Source organism: Ailuropoda melanoleuca, chromosome 4 (genome assembly GCF_002007445.2).
Source record: "Ailuropoda melanoleuca isolate Jingjing chromosome 4, ASM200744v2, whole genome shotgun sequence".
Classification (NCBI taxonomy): domain Eukaryota; kingdom Metazoa; phylum Chordata; class Mammalia; order Carnivora; family Ursidae; genus Ailuropoda; species Ailuropoda melanoleuca.
In genome coordinates, this window is record NC_048221.1 from 50,580,946 (window position 1) to 50,599,924 (window position 18,979).

At 47.8% G+C, this 18,979-nt stretch overlaps 1 protein-coding gene across 4 annotated transcripts in view; it reads left to right on the plus strand.

Moving 5' to 3' along the window:
- SLC6A11 (solute carrier family 6 member 11) overlaps positions 1 to 18,979 on the plus strand; it is a 127,583-nt gene that overhangs the window by 9,648 nt on the left and 98,956 nt on the right. For all 4 annotated transcript variants that reach the window (XM_002929093.4, XM_019809780.2, XM_019809782.2 and 1 more), the window contains exon 5: positions 18,285 to 18,417. In XM_002929093.4, coding sequence (XP_002929139.2) covers positions 18,285 to 18,417 — 133 coding nt within the window. The remainder of the gene's footprint in view (positions 1 to 18,284; positions 18,418 to 18,979) is intronic.

An 18,979-nucleotide genomic window follows, 5' to 3' on the forward strand; every position in this document is an offset into this window, starting at 1 on the left:
TAATTGTGTGTTAATACCACACCTATACTTTTATTATAAGCCTGGAGCTGGTAAGACAGGTCCCTCACCTTGTTCTTTTCCAAAATTGCCTTCCGAATGAATTTTAAATTCAGCTTTCAGGTTAAACAACAATAAAGAACAAAACAACTCCATGGGGATTTTGGTTGGAAGTATATTGAATTTGTAGGTTAATTTGAAGAAAATTGACATCTTTATGATTGAGTTTCTCTGTGAACATGGTATAGCTCTCTATTTATTTAGGTTTCTTAAAACGCCCAAGACAGTAGTATTACTTAAATGTTTACAGAGTATCAGCATGAGAAGCACCTGGTTAGAAATGCAGATTCTCTAGTCCTCCCCAGACCTACTGAGTCGTTGTCCCAAATATAGCATACACAAGATGTGTGCTAGAGAGGAGGCTACTGTGGTGGGCAGACCTGTATGGCCTTTCCTAGCCCCACAGGGCTATGATTTCCCAAAGGAATGTCACAGAGACTTATTTTCAATTTGCACATTTGAGGGTCTGTAAAACAGTGTCTCTGTGCTTCCTTAGAGAACCCATCCTGAAATCCCACACCAGACAAGATCTCTGTGTAACTTACCATGGTTTTGCGCCATATATTTCCTTTGTAATATATATAGAAAACCTCAATTAAATCATTTTTTGTGCAATATGTTTGTTTATTGTCTGTATTCCCCAAAGGGTAGTCATAAAGCAACAACTTGTTTGGCTTTACTTACTACTGCTGGTCTATGGAAGACCCCCCAATGAATATTTACAGAATGGATAGATGCATGGGAGGAAGGGAGAAAGGCAATATTTTCTAGAAGATACTACATGAGGAGTCAGAGTGGGCTCTGGCAAGAACTCATCCTGTCACTAAGCTGCCCAGCCAACAGCATTGATTGCTTGCAGGATCTCTTTGCAATATCCATGTCACCTACTTATTTGGACACCAAGTGGTAGGAGGAGACAGTTAATCTGTATCCTCATGTGTAACTGGACCTTTTGGCCTACCACTTGGCCATTCCAGATGAAAGTCTATGGGAGAATGAACCAATGGTTCTAGTTTTCTGTTAGACTGCATCTGTATTATGTGTGCATGTTGAATTCTGTATCCTAAAAGTACTCAAATACTGGTGTGACACTCACCTTTTCATAAGATACTTTTGTCAGACAGCTGTAATTCATTTTCTCCCAGAGATGGACTTGGAACAGAGATTCTATGAGATGTTCATAACATCCTATGAAAAGCCGTTGGGGCCACATAAATTTGAGAAGGGCTGAAAGCTGTGCTCTTCAGCAAGAACATCTGTTATCTTTGATTAACTCAAACTCCCCAACATATTTTCCTGTGGGATCATTTGGAATCTTTCCCTTCCTTCCCCCATCGCACCCCCACTCCCTGAATGCTAGCAGTCCACAAAACACAGTTTGACACATACTTTGTTGGAAAAGAGTTCTTCCTTAAATTCAGCTGACAGTAGACTTCTGGGGCTTTGGATGGAGCATGCCTAATTCCTCGCCAATGTGACAGCTCTTCAGGTTTCCTTAAAAGCATCTCTTCTTTGTTCTTTTTGCTGTTTCCCTGTGTGGCTGGCTCACAGATGCCTCCCCTCGGTTCAGGTCCCAGGTGTGCTCCTGTTGCTTTTCCTCTAACTCCGGGTACCTCATTCAGGGCCACACTGCTTGATCCAAATAGACTTCCTCAGCCGCCTGCCTGTTCACTCATTCCACAAATGCCTGAGCTCCTGGTGCATGCATATAGGAAGGGCTATTGCACATTTAGAGGAGGCAGAAATGTGGGATGCAGTTCTAGCCCTCTAGAAAGCAGAGGTGAGACAAGTCCCTAAACTACCATAAAATCAGTTACAAGGTGCTACTTCCCTGCCCATGACTGGCCATGGCTTCACCTTGACCTTGGGCAGCTGACCCAACACATTCCCTGGCCTATCTTAAAGGTCTGTTTCCCTTTTCAGGGTATAAATTGTTGGCTTAGCCAGTGAGAACAGTTCTGGCCCTGGGTCATTCTTGGATTCTTGCTCAGGCAGGGGGTCTGTGGGGCAGGGGCAGTTTGTCTTTCTGATGTCAGATTTCAAAATTAGGCCATCCTGGTTTTCTTAGTAACTCATTATGCATCTGGCATCTGAGCATTTATCTAAATACATTTGCAGTTCCAAATGTTAAGCCCATGTCCTCTGGTGGGATTAAGTACTGTCAAGTATGTTACCAGCATCATGGCATCAGACGGGCTTTGGTCTTTCTTCACTTAAGGCCTTGAATCCCATTGGTCCACAGTTCTTCAGCAAGTCTGTGTTTGCTGTGTATACAATTGAAATCACCTTTGCAATGGTGTCCATTCAACCAGCATTTGTTGAGCACACACTTTGTGCTGGGCCTGAATTAAGCTCTAAGGGTTTTCAGTTCTGTATCTTTATTCAGAAGGATGAGGTCTTATCTTTCTGGTTTATCTTCACTGGACGAGTTTTTAAAACTTAATTGTTTCTAAATCCTGTGGCCATTTGATCTTCTTTGGACACAAATTTTGGGAGGCTGAGGAGCTGGAGTAAAACCCTGATTCATTCTGTGGACCCAGGGCCTGACCCTGCCTCCCTCTCAGACTTCTTCCCCTTACCATTGCCCTCCTCTGCACTGGCCTTCTTTCTGTCCTTTGTATGTACTTGTCCCATGCTCAGTCACAGGCCTTTGTTGTTCCCTTTGTTTAGAAGACTCTCACCAGATCCCTAGGTGTCTGGCTCTTTCTTATCATTACAGATGTCATTTGGGACACCGTCTCTAACCATCCCGGCCACATCAGCACTCAGCCCTGCTCAACCCCATCGCTCTGATCTACTGTCTACACAGCACTTACTGAAACCCTCATGTCTTTGTTTACATGTGCATTTTCTCTCTCCCTCCATTAGAATATCAGCCACATTCGAGCAAGGACTGTCCTTGTTTGTTCCCTGTTGTTCTGCCAGCACATTCTAGGTGCTTAATAAATATTAAAATATTAGCTGAGATGGATGAGTGGAGGAGGGAATAAATGAATGAAGGGATGTTTTTTAAACCCTCGGAGTTCGTGGTCCTCATTTGTAAATTGGAGGTGATCATGATAACGCCCACCTGCAAGGCTGAGATGAAGACTGAATGCATCCTTGTCTGTATTGAGCCCAGTACAGCTTAGGCCCTTTCGAAAGGACTGAATGAAGAAAGAGAATGTTCGTGATTGACTTTACTGTTTGTGTGATGAGGATTAGCCCTGTTCCCTGCCTTGCCAGCTTCTCTGGATCGCTGTGAGGATTAAAGGAGAAAACACACACTAAGAACTTCTATGGCTTGTAAGTGGGGTGCCCAAGTTAGCTCCGGCACCCTGTTTCGCCCCTACCTCTGCAGGTGCAGACTCATGGCTGATCCTCGTGCAGAGTTGGCTTGTGTGTCTGAAGCAGCCTTCGTGCCTCCGACTGTAGGGTCAGAAGTGCCCCCCAGACCCTTTCCCTAAGTCATAACCCAACGTTGGGTGGCACTGTCTACTTCTGCTAGTTTGGAGTACCCTACTCCCAATATATTACCCCCTTCGTGTACACAGTGTAGACTTCAGCCAGCAAGTTCTATAACCCAGTTTAAGTCCTCTCTTCTTCCACTAGCCCAGCATACAATCCAGGGCAGTTTACCCTCCTAAGCCTCCATCTGCTTCTCTGAAAATGGGATGGTAACAGGACCTAACACTCAGGGTGGTCAGGAACATTAGATGAGATGAAGCTTTCCATGTGGTGGGTACTCAATATATGGTAGCTAATTTTTACAAGGAAGCTGTCATTCTGCTCTTCGAAAGCCTAGGTGGATTCTTTCCAGCATTCTTAGAGTAGGCTCATCAGCCAGGTCTGTTTGCCCCTCAGTTGAACCTGAAGAACTCTCAGTGCATTTTCTTCACTTGATTGTTCTTTTGACATTTTTGGAGAACCTGCTGGGTCCTGGGCACCTTATCCGTAGCTGGAAAGATCAGGGGGGTGCTATCTTCCCTGAAGAAGCACATAGCTTAGTGGGGGAAGCTGGAAAGTAAACATATAATAATAAAAAGATTTTTTTTTTGAAATATAAAGCAACAGATGTTTGTAGAATGGTTGCATTGAGCTAAGATGAGGAAGCCTGGATGCTTGGGCTTTGAGGAAGGCTTCATGGAGTTGATGAGGCTTAGAGGGTTTTGCAGGGTGAATAGAAGTTTATGTGTTTGCCAGGGGAGTGAGTGAGGAGCATGCCAGGTGGAGAAAATAGCACAGGCAAGAACCCAGAGACCTGAAGCTGTATGTTGAGGCTTGTAGAGTTTACCTGCAGTGTCCCTGCCCATGGAGCCTGGGGAATGTTAGGGGGCTTTGCTGAGGAAGTAGGCAGGGCCAGAACATGTAGTGGGTCACAGGTTTTTACTGAGTACCTACTGTATGTCAGGTATCATTGTGGCGTCTGGGATACAGCATGAACAAAACAGAAGACTTGCCTGGTGGAGTGGACATCACAGATGACCAACCAAGTAGGCAGAAAGTATTAGTTTAAGTCAGGATCCGTCTGCTGAAGAACAAGCAAGTAGGCAGCAAGAATGTCACAGGATCAGGGAAGGCCTCTTTAAGGAGGTGGCATTTGAGCAGGTATCTGAGAGGGAGGCAGCCTGGCAGATATTGGGAATGAGCCCTCGGGCCAAAGGCGTAGCAGGAGCAGTGACCCTGTGGTGGGAGCATGTTGGAGGTGTTTGGGGAAGAGCAGACAACCAGCGAGGCTGGAGCCAAGTGTGAAGGACTTGGGTGCCTTTCTAAAGGGTTTGAAATCCTCCTGTGGGATGCCTCCAAAGGCCATATCCATGCAATAACAGGATCAGATCTGGGAGTAAGACAGATCACCCATGCTGCCAGGTGGACACAGGAGGCAGGGACCCTGGGGACACTTTCTTGGCCCAGGCATATGAAATTGAGGTTTCTGCGTGGAGAGAGGACAGGTGTGGGGGAGGTGATGGTGCCCTGACCTATCAGGAAAGATGGGTTGAAACAGTCTTGATGATGGTAATTCTGCTTGGCCCTGCCATGCCCTGGGAGAGTAAGAGAATTGCCCTTCTGATCTGCTAATGCCTCCCACCTGCCCACTGGCACTAAGATGCCTCCTACCTGCACACATCCTTGGTGGGCTTTTCCTGATGGGGGCAGATGGGAGGCTCCAAATTTGCCTGGACTCTCCCAGCTTTTACACAGCAGTGGAAGCCAACTTAGCAGTAACCCTCCATGCTTGGGAAGCACACTTGCTTTGTCCCCCAGATCCCACTTCTGGGGCTTTATTCCACTGGGGTGACCACACTAGTTATGAGCAGCATGCCAACAGCAATACTGTTGGTGATCATTAAAAAAAAAAAAAAAAAAAAGGACACATGTAAAATGATAAAGTGTTCTTAAATATGATACTGATGAGATAAATTATGGTATATTTGCAAGAATTGCTAAAAAGGAATGAGCAGAAAATGTATTGATGTGGAAAAGGTCTCTAAGGTAAAATTAAGTGGAAAAAGCACAGTGTAAAATGATGTATATAATACCATAATTATAAAAAATATATGTATATGCCTTATTCCCATAGAATGTTTCTAGAAGGATACACAGGAAGCTATTAACTGTGGTGATCACCCAAGAGTGGGATGGGGGGCAAGCAAGGGTGTACAAAGAGATTTATTTTTTGCTTTATACTTTTTTATACTATTTGAATTAAAAAAATTAAAACCAGGAACATGATTATTTCATAATTCAAAAAAAAAATAGAAGCTTGAGGGGTTACTGAGTACACTGTCATTTATTATAATGATCCTTCCCGAGTGACAAATCCCAATTACAACCCTGGCTTCACCTTCCTAGTCATTATTTAACATTTTTGTTAACATCTCATTTAATTTTATATCAGCCCAGGCAGATTGGCAGAAGAAAGAAAAATCTCCATTTTTCCATTAAACATAATCTTGGAGAAGCTGCGTGATTGCCCAGCTCATATGCCAGAACTCAAAACTCTTGGCTCCCACTCTCCTCAGGGAAGCCCTGATTTCTCCAGGGGGCTGCCTCTCCCTACAGGTGCTTCCCCCATGGACTGAGGAATTCCCTTCCTTCCTGCTGCTCAGTCCTCAGCACCAGGGAGGCGCTGGGGGCCCTGAGTTAAGGAGCACAGGGAGGAAGTCCTGTTGAGATGTACTAGGTTTTGCCATGCGAAGGAGCAGGCCTGGGCAGCTCTTCCCAGCTCTCAGGCGATGCAAACGCGAATCAGCACTTTGTGTCCTCTTTATTCTAATTGTTTCACTGATTGCAAAAGTAGTGAGTATGGTAAGTGATTCAAACACAACAGCTACATAAATGTGATACATGTGCTGTAGTAGGTCCAGGCTGGTATAACAAAAATGCCACAGACTGGCAACAATTTATGCCTCACAGTTCTGGAGGCTAGAAGTCCACAATCAAGGTGCTGATAGATTTGGTGTGTTGTGAAAACTTATTTCCTGATTCATAGATGACTGTCTTCTCACTGCGTGCTAGAATTCTCTGAAGTCCCTTTATAAGGGCACCAGTCCCATTATTAGGACTCTACCCTCATGACCTAATCGCTTCCCAAAGGCCCCATCTGCTAGTACCATCATCTTGTGGATTAGGACTTAATGTATGAACTTTGAATCTGTTGTACTATGTTCCTCCTTGGCCCCACCCCCTAAGAAACAACTATTAACAGTTCAGAATCTCTTCCTGCCAGTATTTCCCTGTACATTTAGTACCATTCTTCTTACTTTTCTTTTTGCCCTGTCTACTGAAGAAAGTAAGTTCCCATATTTGGAAATTTAGTTCTATTAATAAAGGTCAGCTCTCTTTTACAGAAGTGGGTTCTCCAGTGGCCTCTTGGATTTCCTTATTGCAAAAGTAGCTTTTTTTTTTTTTTTTTTTTTTTTTTTTTTTTTTTTTTTTTGCTGTAAATGTAGGAAGTCTGTTTAAGTAAAAGAAGGAAAAAGAACACACATGAGAGGATTTCCGTTTCCACACTGCTGAAGCTGAGAGGGACTACTTTCCAAGTCCACTGTTGTGGCTCCCTTGTTCCCACCAGATCAACCCTGGTAACCACCTCTGAGGTATGACCCAGGCGTCCCCTTCACGCAACAGTGTGCAGCACTCCCCCACTGTCAATGATGCAGGCCTGGGGTGAGGGGGTCCCTCTCACCCCGGCTGTGAGCCGTTTACCCTCCGTTGTCAGCACTGGGGTGCCCACTTGCACAGAGCCCCTGCCTCAAGAAGGATTAGTTCGTAGCTCTGCTGCTGATAACAGTCTGAACACAGCAGTGCCAGCAGAGCGGAGGGTAGAGGCCCAGCTTGTATACAGAATTACAGAAATGCTCTTTACAAGAACAGTGATGTGGTACTGGGGATGCAGAGACCTGGGCTTTGGGGCCAAAAAGCAAGAATCTGAATCCTGTTGCTTTTCACTTATTAGCCTTGTGTGCATTACTTAAGTCTCTGCAATTCACTTTCTTTGCCTGCAGAATGGAAGGGAGAGGAGTAATTGGGCTTATTAGTAAGTGCTGAAGAGCTATGATCTACTACTATGATCTTTTGTTGATTGGTGGAGTAAAGATATTTGTATATAAAATCAGCCACGAGTGTATTTGTTTTCACAAAAAAAAGCAGATGTCTTACACTAAATAATGGGAAGTCGCAATTTACTGAACCAGGAGGGCTTTGTCTGAGGTTCCTTTTATGTCCTATTGGATACAGCCAGGGAAGGGAAGCACAGGCTGTGTACACTGGCCCGGAGCATGCCCCCTAGCCATGCTATTTCAATTTAATCCACCCACCCTGGGGATAAATGGTGTGGCATCAGTGTGGGGGTTCTCATCCCACACAGGGGATTCTGAGGCAGGGAGAGGTTAAGGGTGTGGTCCAAATTGCCTCTCTCAGCAAGCCAGAGGCAGACCTGGGCTGAGAGCAGACCTCTCTAAGCCCACCTGCCTCCCTTCACCCCTCCGCGCTCCTCCTGCCTGTGTCTGCTATGCCAGCAGCTGCCTCTTCTATCACGTGGCAGAATCTGACCTCATGTCCCTTCTCTCTGCAGGCTGGTGGACCGACGCTCTTGAAGGAATAGTTTTTTAGCAGATGGGGAGATATAATTGATGGAGGAAGGGAGAAACTAACAGGGGAACGAATAAAGAGAAAGCTCTGGTCCCCAGCAAAAACAAAGCCCTCTTTTGGGTTCCGTCCTTGCTGGATTTCAAGAGATTCCTTTAGGAAAAGGCTTGAACCTTGATTTTAGAAGAATATTGTGGTTTCCAGCTGAGCCAGGTATTGCGTGTGACCCTGGCAGACTGTGATCTGCTGTGATGACAGATGTAAATTGGTGCTGGGCTCCCGGCGTATGGTTTAAGGCCCTGCAGCTGGTGGCACGGGCAGTAATGAATGACTTTAATTCGTACTCAGGTGCAAAATAACACATAAGGGGCTATTACCAAATTTTAGTGCATTATCTCTAGTCTAGATGATTTTTAATGAAACCACAGGAAAGTATATGAAACTCCCCAGATTTACACACACACTCCCACCCCTCGTGTCTGCCCTACACTGCTCCTGGAAGATATCCGGGATGGGGAAGAAGCATCAGAACTGGGAGACCTGACTCTCCCACTTACTGGTGGGGCCCCTGAGCATGTGATATGGAACCTCTGTTCCCTCACTGGTGAAATGGGCATACCTGTCCCACCCTTCAAGGTGCAGTCATTGTGAAGTGCTGATGGTGGGTGGTAAGTAATTGGCCAATGGTAGTGCCTCTCACTCCTGCATCCGGCCTACCTCCCCACCACGAATAAGGTGACATTCAAAGGATGGAGATCTCCTGGTCTCCAGATCCCCACTCCCCACTCTGGATCTCCTTATTCATCCAGGACCTTTCCTGATGGGCTTTCCTGCTTGCTGTCCCTCCGTGGCAGACAGCGGCTCATTGCCAACCTTGGCACAGAACATCTCAGAGGGGTGAGGGGTGGCAAAGATGGTCAGACCTCATCAGAACTTTTGGTGGCTGGTGATGCAGAGGTGTGGTACTGTGGGAGCCCATGGGACGGGGCTGGAAAGGCTTGGGCAGCATGTTAGGGCCATGCTGAGTCCTAGTGAGGAGGAGAAAGGCTCGGGAATTGGAGGGTCCTGGGACCCCAGCCATGGGTGGCAAGGGCCTCTCTACTGCATGGGATCCATGTAACCCATGTGAGGATGGGCTACGTTAAGAACCAGTGGGTTCCCAAAAGCTGTGGCAGCCTCTCTGCTGCTAAGCCCGCCCCTTCTGTACTTTGCCTCCTGACCTGCATGACCTCTGCTCACATCTCCCCATGAGGCACAAGTTTTGGGGCCCTTCCCTGAGTTTCGATGCTCTAACAGCCTCTGCCTCTAGACTCACTCTCCTCTTTTCACTGTCTTCTTGTTCCCCGGATCTCACCCACCAGTGGCGGGGAGGAGGGCCCATAAAGGAGACTGGGGTGCAAGTCCAGGCTCTGTGACCCACCAGTCTGTGATGCAGGGCAAAGTCAGGAATGACGTGCAGCCTCCATTTCCTCTGAACAATGGGAGTAAAGCGAGGTAACAGACGCAAGAGCGCCAGAGTGCTGTTCCAGCATGTGTTCTGCACATGCTAGCGAGGATTGCCGCGGGAAGTCAGAAAGGTGGCGGGGACACTTCCTTCCTAACTTCTCAATAACTGACTTATCCTTTACATGCCATAAACTGCTCCCCCTGTAGGTGTGCAAGTCGGTGATTTTGAGGAACTGCCGATCATGAGATCATCACAATACAGGTTTAGAACATTGCCATCACCTTCTTCAGGTCTCTGGTTCCCATTTGCAGTTCATCTCCCTTCCGGCCTCTGCCTCCAGGCCACCACTCCTCCACTTTCCCTCTCTCTGGATTTGCCTAGTCAGGACTTTGCATATAAATGGAGTCGTTCAATGTGGTTCCTCTGTCACTGGCTTCCTTCACCTAGCATGTTTTCAAGGTTCACCCATGCTATGAGGTGTATCATTCCTTCTTCCCTCTTTCTGGCTAGATAACATTCCATTTTATGAATTTACCACATTTTGTTTGTCTGTGAGTTGATGGATATTTGGGTGGCTTTCAGTTTTTGCTCTTATGAATAACCTACGGGTGGAATCTCTGAGTTTTATGTTTAGCTTGTTAAGAAACTGCCAAACCATTTTTCAATGTGGCTAAGCCATTTTGCATTCCTACCAGAAATAAATATATGTTGTTCCATTTCTCCACATCCTTGAGGATACTTGTTATTGTTATTTTGATTACTGACATCCTAGCAGGTATACCCTAGTGGGTGTGAAATAGTATCTCATTGTGGTTTTAATTTGCACTTTAAAAGGGAACACTTCTGGGGCGCCTGGGTGGCACAGCGGTTAAGCGTCTGCCTTCGGCTCAGGGCGTGATCCCGGCGTTATAGGATCGAGCCCCCACGTCAGGCTCCTCTACTATGAGCCTGCTTCTTCCTCTCCCACTACCCCTGCTTGTGTTCCCTCTCTCGCTGGCTGTCTCTATCTCTGTCGAATAAATAAATAAAATCTTTAAAAAAAAAAAAAAAATAAAAGGGAACACTTCTGAATAAACTTGGGAAACACTGGGCAAATCAGAGCTATAAAGGTGTCTTTATTGCAGGACTTCTCCGAGCCTTTAATACTGTCATGATCATTGAGACTCTCAAAGGAGGGCTACAGTGTACATCATTTTCTTCAATGAGGGCCTGGTATGACCTGGGAACTCTGAGTGTCTTGAGGGATTAGTGCTCTTTGGAAAGCATTAGCCTAGGACAGGGGTCTGGAGACTACCGGCCAAACCCCATCTGCTGTCTGTTTTTATAAAAAAAGTTTTATTGGAAGATAGCCACCTCATTCAGTTATAAATTGTGTATGGCTGCTTTCACACTGCAAGGATAGAGCTGCACAGTTAGGACAGTGACGTTATGGCTTCAGAACCTAAAATATTTACTGTCTGGCCCTTTACAGAAAAAGTTTGTTGCCCCTGACCTAGGAGTGCCTGGTGCATAGTAGATGTTCACTTAACCTTTAAATGAAAGGAGGGACTGACCCTAAGGACCAAGAAAGCACTTTGTGAGGCTTTGTATTATTTGAGCTGGTGCTTAAAGGACAGGTTGAGTTTTTGTAATTTGGGAGAATGAGAAAGACATTCCTGGCAGAGGGAACAGCAGGAATGACTCCTGTAAAGTAGAGAAGTCAGGGTGTGTCTGGGTGGCTGGTGGGCGCTTCTGCATGGCCTACAGGGATTTCTCAGGCCAGCTTGGGTCCCTAGTTGTATTTCCTGACTGACACGGTTCTGGCCTGTCTTCCCCACGACCAGACAGTGTGTCCAAGCTCTGCCTCTGAAGTCCGACAGATGTGGCTTCAGGCTCTGCCTCAGCCTTCCTGGGCATGTTAATTTGCCTAAGCCACAGTTTTCCCATGTGTAAAATGGGAATAACACTTGCATTCCCCTTGGGAGTAGGCAGGAAGGCAATTCAAGCTGTTACGGTCCTTGTAATTATTATCTTTATACTTCTGGGTAGTAAGCTCCCTGAGGGCAGAACACCCCGATTTACTCATCGTTGTGGCTTTAGTCCTTAGGGTACTCAGCATAGAGTTGGCACCTGGTAACTACCTGCTGAAAGATTACAGGATGCAGAGGCCTCAGCTTCTTGACAAGGGGGTTCCTTGCCCTGAGCCTCCGTGAGTTTTAGGACTCTGCTGGGGGCTTGGAGGAGCAAGCCCCATATGTGGGGAGAGCTGGGGGCCTGCACTTCTCTCTTCCCAGACAAGTGACAGCAGAACCCTGAGGGCAGAGAAATTCTGGAGGGGGCAGGGAAGGCACATTTGTTTTGGTGATGGGCCCTTTTTTGTTTGTGTGTTGCTTGGGGAGACCAGAGAGGAAGACTAGCAAGGCTATTTATAGCCCAGCCCCTCAGCGCCAGTTTTTAGGGCGGCCTCGGAGTCCCTGGCAGCACTTCCTCCAGGGCAGGTTAAAGAAAGGTGATGTGTTTGCCGGCTCCAGCTCCGTGCTGGACATTAAGATGAGGCCTCCCCAGCTGGCCAGCCACGCTGGGAGCTGTTCCCACACAGCCTCTCCCAGGCTCTCTGGGGGTGGGGGAAGGGGGCCTGGCTGCCTGCTCCCTCTCTGCTTTCCCAGTTCAGACCATTCCTGGCTCTGGAAGCTAGGGAAGCCCCAGGTGTGAGGCTGTTTCCTTCTTTCTGGGCCCAGCCTCTCTGGGTATGAGACCCTGAAAGGCGACTGAGGGTTATGCCTGAGGACTGGATTTGGGATTCCAGCAATTTCCCTAGGACCGTGAAGGTGGGGCCTTGAGTGAGATGTATCCTCTCCCTGGGTCCATACCTGGTGAGGCAGCAGTTGGGGGGAGGGGTGTGGGCAACAGAAGAACCTGATGTCAAGTCCTAATCTGGGCAAGATGCTTTACCTCACTTGGCCTCAGTTTCCCCACCTATAAAATGGGCCTAATAATGCCCTCACAGAAAGGACTGAATGTAACAATCTGTAGGGCTTTTAGTGGCGCCTGCCATGGTCCCCTCCACTGCCAGCTCCTTCCAGTTCTCTCCTGACAGTCCCTTAACAAGGATGGTTTGCTTTCAGACTGGCCTCTTGGTTTCCTACAACTCTTTCCCTCCCGTTCCTGTAGAAAATGGCAACATCTCCACCTGCGTATTCTTTCTTCTACCCCCTTCTCTCCTCCATCCCCTCCTGTGATTGACCCCCCAGGCCCTTACCCATTAACTATCCCACTTGTACCAACCTGAAAACAAAACAGGTATAAGCAAAACAGCTTTTGTACTCTGTGTGGCCCTTTTCTCTACCACAGTCTTTTATCCATGACAGCCAAACTTCCCCAAAGAGCAACCTCACCAGGGTCTCATTGCGTGTCTACTCCCCACCCACGGCAGCCTGAAGTCTGCCCCACAGGGACCTGCTCTCACTGCCTCACGCACACCTTCTGGTCCCAAATCCCACAACACCCTCCCTCTCACCAGACTGCCCTGCGGCATTTGGCAGATGGGCTGCTTCCCCTTCTGGAATGCCCTCTGCCTCCAGGGATACCACCTTCTCCTGTTGCTCCCTTGCCATTCTGCTCACCCCTGTCTGCCTACTGCAAGGGCTCCTCCCTTCCTCTCTCTGCCCTGTAAATGTTGGGGTTCTGGAAGCTCTGTGGCAGGTCCTCTCCCTCCTCCTCCTCCTCCAGCTCTCCCCAGGCAGCCTCACATTCTCCCAGCACACCCTGAAGGCTCAGGTCTGAATCTCCTCCCTGCATCTCTTTTCTGAGCTTTATAGCCAGAGCCCCAGTTGCCTCTGGGCATTGCAGCTTCCTGGGTGTTCCACAAGCCCTCAAAATCTTCTTGTCTAAAAGATCGGTTCTTTACCACCTCCTCTTCCAACCTACTTGACAATTCACTCCCGCTCAGCTAATGACCCCCCCATCTGTCCAAGTATGAAGCTGGGTATCAGCTGAGACCTCCCTCTTCCCTGCTACCTGCCACTCCCTGGCAGTCACTTTGTGCCTGTGCTGTTTTCAAGCCCACTTGTTCCCCTCCAGGGCCCTTCTCCTACCCTGGTACAGACCCCCCCCCTTTAGTGTCCAAATTTAGGCAAACCTGCCCTGTTCGACCCTTACTGTCCATTCTCCCCACTGCAGCCAAAGAGAGTTTTCCAAAACAGGTATCTGATGGGGTCTCACTCCTGTTTAAGATTCTACTAGGCTTCTGTTGCCCTCAGGATAAAGCCCCAACTTTTCAGCAAGGCTCATAGTGTAGCCCTTGCTCACACCCCAGCCTTGTTCTCAACCCTACCTCTCCCCCCGGCTTCTGCTACACCGACCCAACGTGCTGTGCCCTTCCCTGGCCTCACTGAGCCTTCGTTCTAGCCTTTTGCACCTGGTGGCCTTTCTGCCCCAAATACTACCCCTACCTATTCTTTGCTAATTCTCCTCCTACCCTCCAGGACCCCCTGGCTCAGTCCCATCTCCACATCCTGTTTTTGGCCAGATCCCCAGTGAGGGTCCCTGCTTTTCTCTGTCCCGACCCTCTCCATGCCCAGTTCTGTTTTCTTGTCTACTTTCCCCATTAGAGCATGAGCTCTTTACAGATCCCCAGCTGTAACACTGGCACACTAATGACACCTTGATAAGTGCTACTTGAATACATTAGTAAATGTATGAAGGACATGTGTACTACCTTTACGTCATATGCAAAGACGTGTAATATAGCTTTGGGGCATGCATTTACCAATAGCTTTAATTTATGAAGAAGAGAGGATGGTGGTAATTTTACAGGGGAATGTTACAGGGGAATCTAGGAGCTAGCACTGAGGCCAAAGGTGTGGGCTTTGGAGCCAGGAGCCCTGGGTTCAAATCCCAGTGTTGTTGCTTTCTCCTGGTGATTTTGGGGAAGTTAACTTAACCCCTCTGCACCTCAGTTTCTCCATCTTTGAAATGATGGTGATTGTACTTAACCTCAAAGATTGTGGGGAGGGTTAGATGATGCTTGAAAACCTATCAAAGGGAAGTATTGTCATTCCCATCTTACAGATGAAGAAGCTGAGACTCAGAAATGATGTCCCTTACTCAAGGTCACACAGCTGGTAAGGAGCAGAGCTCAATTTGAACCCAGCCTATCTCTATATGTGCCAAGGGCTGGGGAGGCAGAGGCATCATACCTCCAAGCTCTGAGATTTTAGTCTCTGGATAGCTATCTCCAGACCTATATTCTACACTTATGGCCTGAAAAAGATGCCTCATGACGGATCTGCTTCCCTTCCTAGCTCATAGTAGGTGTTCAGAATAACTTGAGTAAATGTCTCCAAAGAGTTCTGTCTAGTCCTCAACATTTCCCGCACCCTGGACAGTGTCGGGAGGTCTGTTCCCTGGTCCTTTTTTTGCCAGGGTATTGGCAGCAAACTCTTCCTTATTCAGACCTTTCTCCTGTCCCAGCACTCCATGGGGGAGGGTCATTAAGAAAGCTTTTTCCCAGGAAGAGCTGTGCCTTCTCCAAGTCTCCGGAGTTGAGTGCCCCAGCCCCTGGCTCTCAAAGGCTGCCCTTGTGGGTTTCAAAACAACCCACAGCCCTGCAGGCTGAGAACCTGGCCCCTAAGCCCCCTATCTTTAGAAACCCAAGGTCCATTGCTAGTTAGAGTCAGCTCTGGTGAAACCTAAAGAAAATAGTTTGAGGATGTTTTCAAATAGTGTCTGGTGGAACAAAAGAGCAATTCATCCTGTGTAGCTTTTAGTAATCTGCTTCCCATTCTGGGAATTAGATTGTTCAATTAAGCGAGAGGGTGCCGAGGCAGGCTGCATGACTCAAAAGTTTGCAGCATCCAAAATGTGGAGGAGAGGGGACCTGAGCCAGCTCCCTCCTGGCTGATCTGCCCCCTCCACTGTCCCTCTACCCCATGCCATTTCCAGTTTTCAAATTCCAGTTCAGAAAACAAACTACAGGGGCGCCTGGGTGGCACAGCGGTTAAGCGTCTGCCTTCGGCTCAGGGCGTGATCCCGGCGTTATGGGATCGAGCCCCACATCAGGCTCCTCTCAAATAAATAAATAAAATCTTTAAAAAAAAAAAAAAAAAAACAAACTACATCAACAAGACGGCATGTGTGTATGTGCACCCCTGCTAGCTAGGGACCTCATGTAAGTGTTTCTTTAATGAAAAATTCAGAGCCTAGGGTGGATTGGGAAAAGCACACCATCTGCACTGGCCCACTTTCTTTCCTGTGCAGGCTTCGTCCTTCTCATTCACCAGCTGCTGGGCATTCAAGATGCTGTTGGGGGCAGTTTGCAAGGTGGTAGATAGACGTCGATTAGGAGACTCTTAATCTAGAAACAAGGGACCTGATGAGCACCCTGAGGTTTCCCTGCAGAATTTTGGGAGTAAGTGGGTACATCACAGTATTTTGGCGGGGAGAAAGTCCAGTGGCTTCTCAAAGGATACCGGACTCTGTCCCCAGGTCCTCCTCAAAAATACTATTCAGGTGGAGTTTGTAGGTCATTCCTTCATTGCCAGGGAACTGTACTTCTGCAGTGTAGAAGCCTTATCGTGCATGAGTTGTCCTTGGGTAAATGTGGCAAAATGCAGCTTCCAGGGAGCCACACAGCAAAGATTCAGACTCAGTGGGTCTGGGATGAGTGGCAGGAATTTTTGTATTTTCAGCAAGCACTCCACAAAGACTATGCTCTGAGCCCCACTACTCTGTTATGATAATAGATACTCTATATAATAGATACTATAGATAATATAGTATTATCTATGCTATAAATAGATAGATAATAGATAAAAGGTTTTATTTAATGACCTGTAGTTCTTAAAGGAATTAAAGCCAGAGACTACTAAGACATAAGAAACAAAACCGAACACAAAAAACTATTGCTGGGGTGCCTGGGTGGCACAGTCATTTAAGCATCCGACTTAGTTTCTCCTCAAGTCATGATCTCAGGGTCATGAGATTGAGCCAAGTGCAGAGTCTGCTTGAGATTCTCTCCCTCTCCCTCTGCCCCTCCTGCTCCTGCACTCTCTCTAAAATAAAGAAATAAATCTTAAAAAAAAAAACCTGTTATAACTATGTGGCTGTCTCCTCCTTTGGACTTTTTTTGTCTAACTTATACTAGTAGAGGGCAAAAGCCATATGTGCTTACCTTTTTATCTGCGGTATTAAGATAGTGCCTGATACATAATAGGCGCTCAGTAAATGTGTATTTAAGTGGACGTTCCCACTTCTGGCTATAGGTCTGAAAGCTGGTTTCTTTTCAAGTAAATCCACAGCTGCACACAGCCCAATTTTGTTTGGGGGCCTGCCTGATTTCTCCAGCAGGGACTGGGGCTGGAGGGAGCCTGTAGACCAGTGCTAATTGGTGTCATTGGGTAATTAATGCAGAATCAGGCCCTGAGCAGATTCCCAGGGAGACAGACACTGAGGGAGGCTTTCATGCTTGGTGGGATGGGAGCTGCTTGCTCAAAGGATGTTCCCAGAGCGCTGAGGCAACTGGCGTGGTCCAGCGGGGGTGGTTTGGCAGCCAGAATGGGGTTCGTGGAGTGAGTTTCGAGGGGGTTTGTGTTGGTGCCATGGTTCTGCACAATATGGAGCGTGGCGAGTTTGACTTTAAAGAAACACAAACCCCAGGCGTGGGCTCTGGGAGCCAGGCCTGTGTCAACCCTGAAGAATTGATGGGGTCTGAAGGAAGACTGTGGCCGGTTGCATTGGCTCAGTGTAGCCAGGGGTCCTCCCACTCCTGTGGCCTGGGCCCTCTGGGCCATCCCTACTCTCAGCATGCTATTCAAGGCTCCCAGGGAGACTCCTCTGTTTACCTTTTCTGCTTTTCCCTTCTGATCCCTGTGCTCCAGCATTCCCCAGGTATCCCATGCTCTGTGTTCTGGCTGTTCCCTCGATCTAAAACAACCTTCACTTCCTCTCTCTCCTGACTAAATTCCATCATCCTTCAAAGTTTAGCTCAAATATCACTTGCTCCAGAATGCTTTCCCTGACCCCTGTATCAGTCAGGATTGGTTGGGGTTTGCCACAATAACAAACACCTCCAAAGGTCTCAGTAGCTTAAAGCAACAAAATTGCTTTCTTGCTCACACAACATCTTTGACAAGGGGTAGCAGAAGGGCTCTTGTAGTCACTTGGGAACTCAGGCTTCTAGAGGCTTCATCTTGATATATACCCTGTCATGACAGCAATAGTAGAGAAAAGAGAAGGTGGCAAACCACACCACCTGGATCTGAAATTGACACAGGTGCCATTGGCCAAAGCAAGTTCAATGTCCACTGTTTAGTTCATAAGGCCAGGGATGTATAATTGCTCCTGCTGAGGGTGGGACCTGGAATGTGTATGCACAGACCCGCAGTCTCCCAGCAACCTCGAGATAGGCTAGATGCTTCTTGGTCTTTCCAAAGCCCCTACAACTTCCTCTGTTGTAGCCCTTGCCATGCTATCCATAAACCATCAGCTAACTGCTTTGTCTTTTCCCCCATGAGTGAAACCATGAAGACAGAGGGCTGGGTCTTGTTCTTCTCTGGGGTCCCCACACCCAGCCCTGGGTTTGGCTCAGAGGAAGTACTTGGCAAATGGTGGTGGTGGGGAGCAGGTGAATGAGTGGGTGGCTCATCCCTGCCCCTCTAGAGCACTAGCTTTGCCAAGGGTGGGGTCAGGGTGTGTCTCCACCCCACATGACTCTCCCTACTCCCCTCCACAGACGCCGGGTCTTGGCCATCTCAGATGGGATCGAGCACATTGGGAACCTCCGCTGGGAGCTGGCCTTATGTCTCCTGGCAGCCTGGACCATCTGCTATTTCTGCATCTGGAAGGGGACCAAGTCCACAGGAAAGGTAAGAGGTGCATCTTCAAGCAGCTAGCCACGGGCAGGGGAGGACATGAGCTATCCTTATACGAGATCACAGGTGACCCAGAGAGTGCCAGAGAGTTCACATTGCAAAAGTCAGCTCTTCTGTGGGGTAGTAGGAGGAGCACTGGACTGGGAGTCCACTCAGGAGCCCAGAGCTGGAATCCCAGTGTACCACTTACTTGCCACACACCTCAGGGCTATTCAGTTCTGCCTTCTGAGCCTCAGTTTGCTCATCTGTGAAATAACAAAGCCTGACATGTCTTATGGAGAGCTGTGCAAGGAAAGGGGAGGTACAGGGCTTTGAACACTGGAAGTGCTAAACTGCTGCCGTGTGGTTTTTATAATGAAGGCATGTGCTCCAGGCATGTGTGAGGGCAGGAGATGCTGGCTGCCTACACTGACAGGCCTGAGACCTCACCCACCTAGAGTCTGTAGAGGGGAGGGCAGATGCTTCCATCTTGTTGCCTTGCTGTGCCATCTGTACCACATAGCCTCCAGGACCTGTTATCTCCTCAGGAAAGAGAGATGGGAGGAGGCGGCCGACT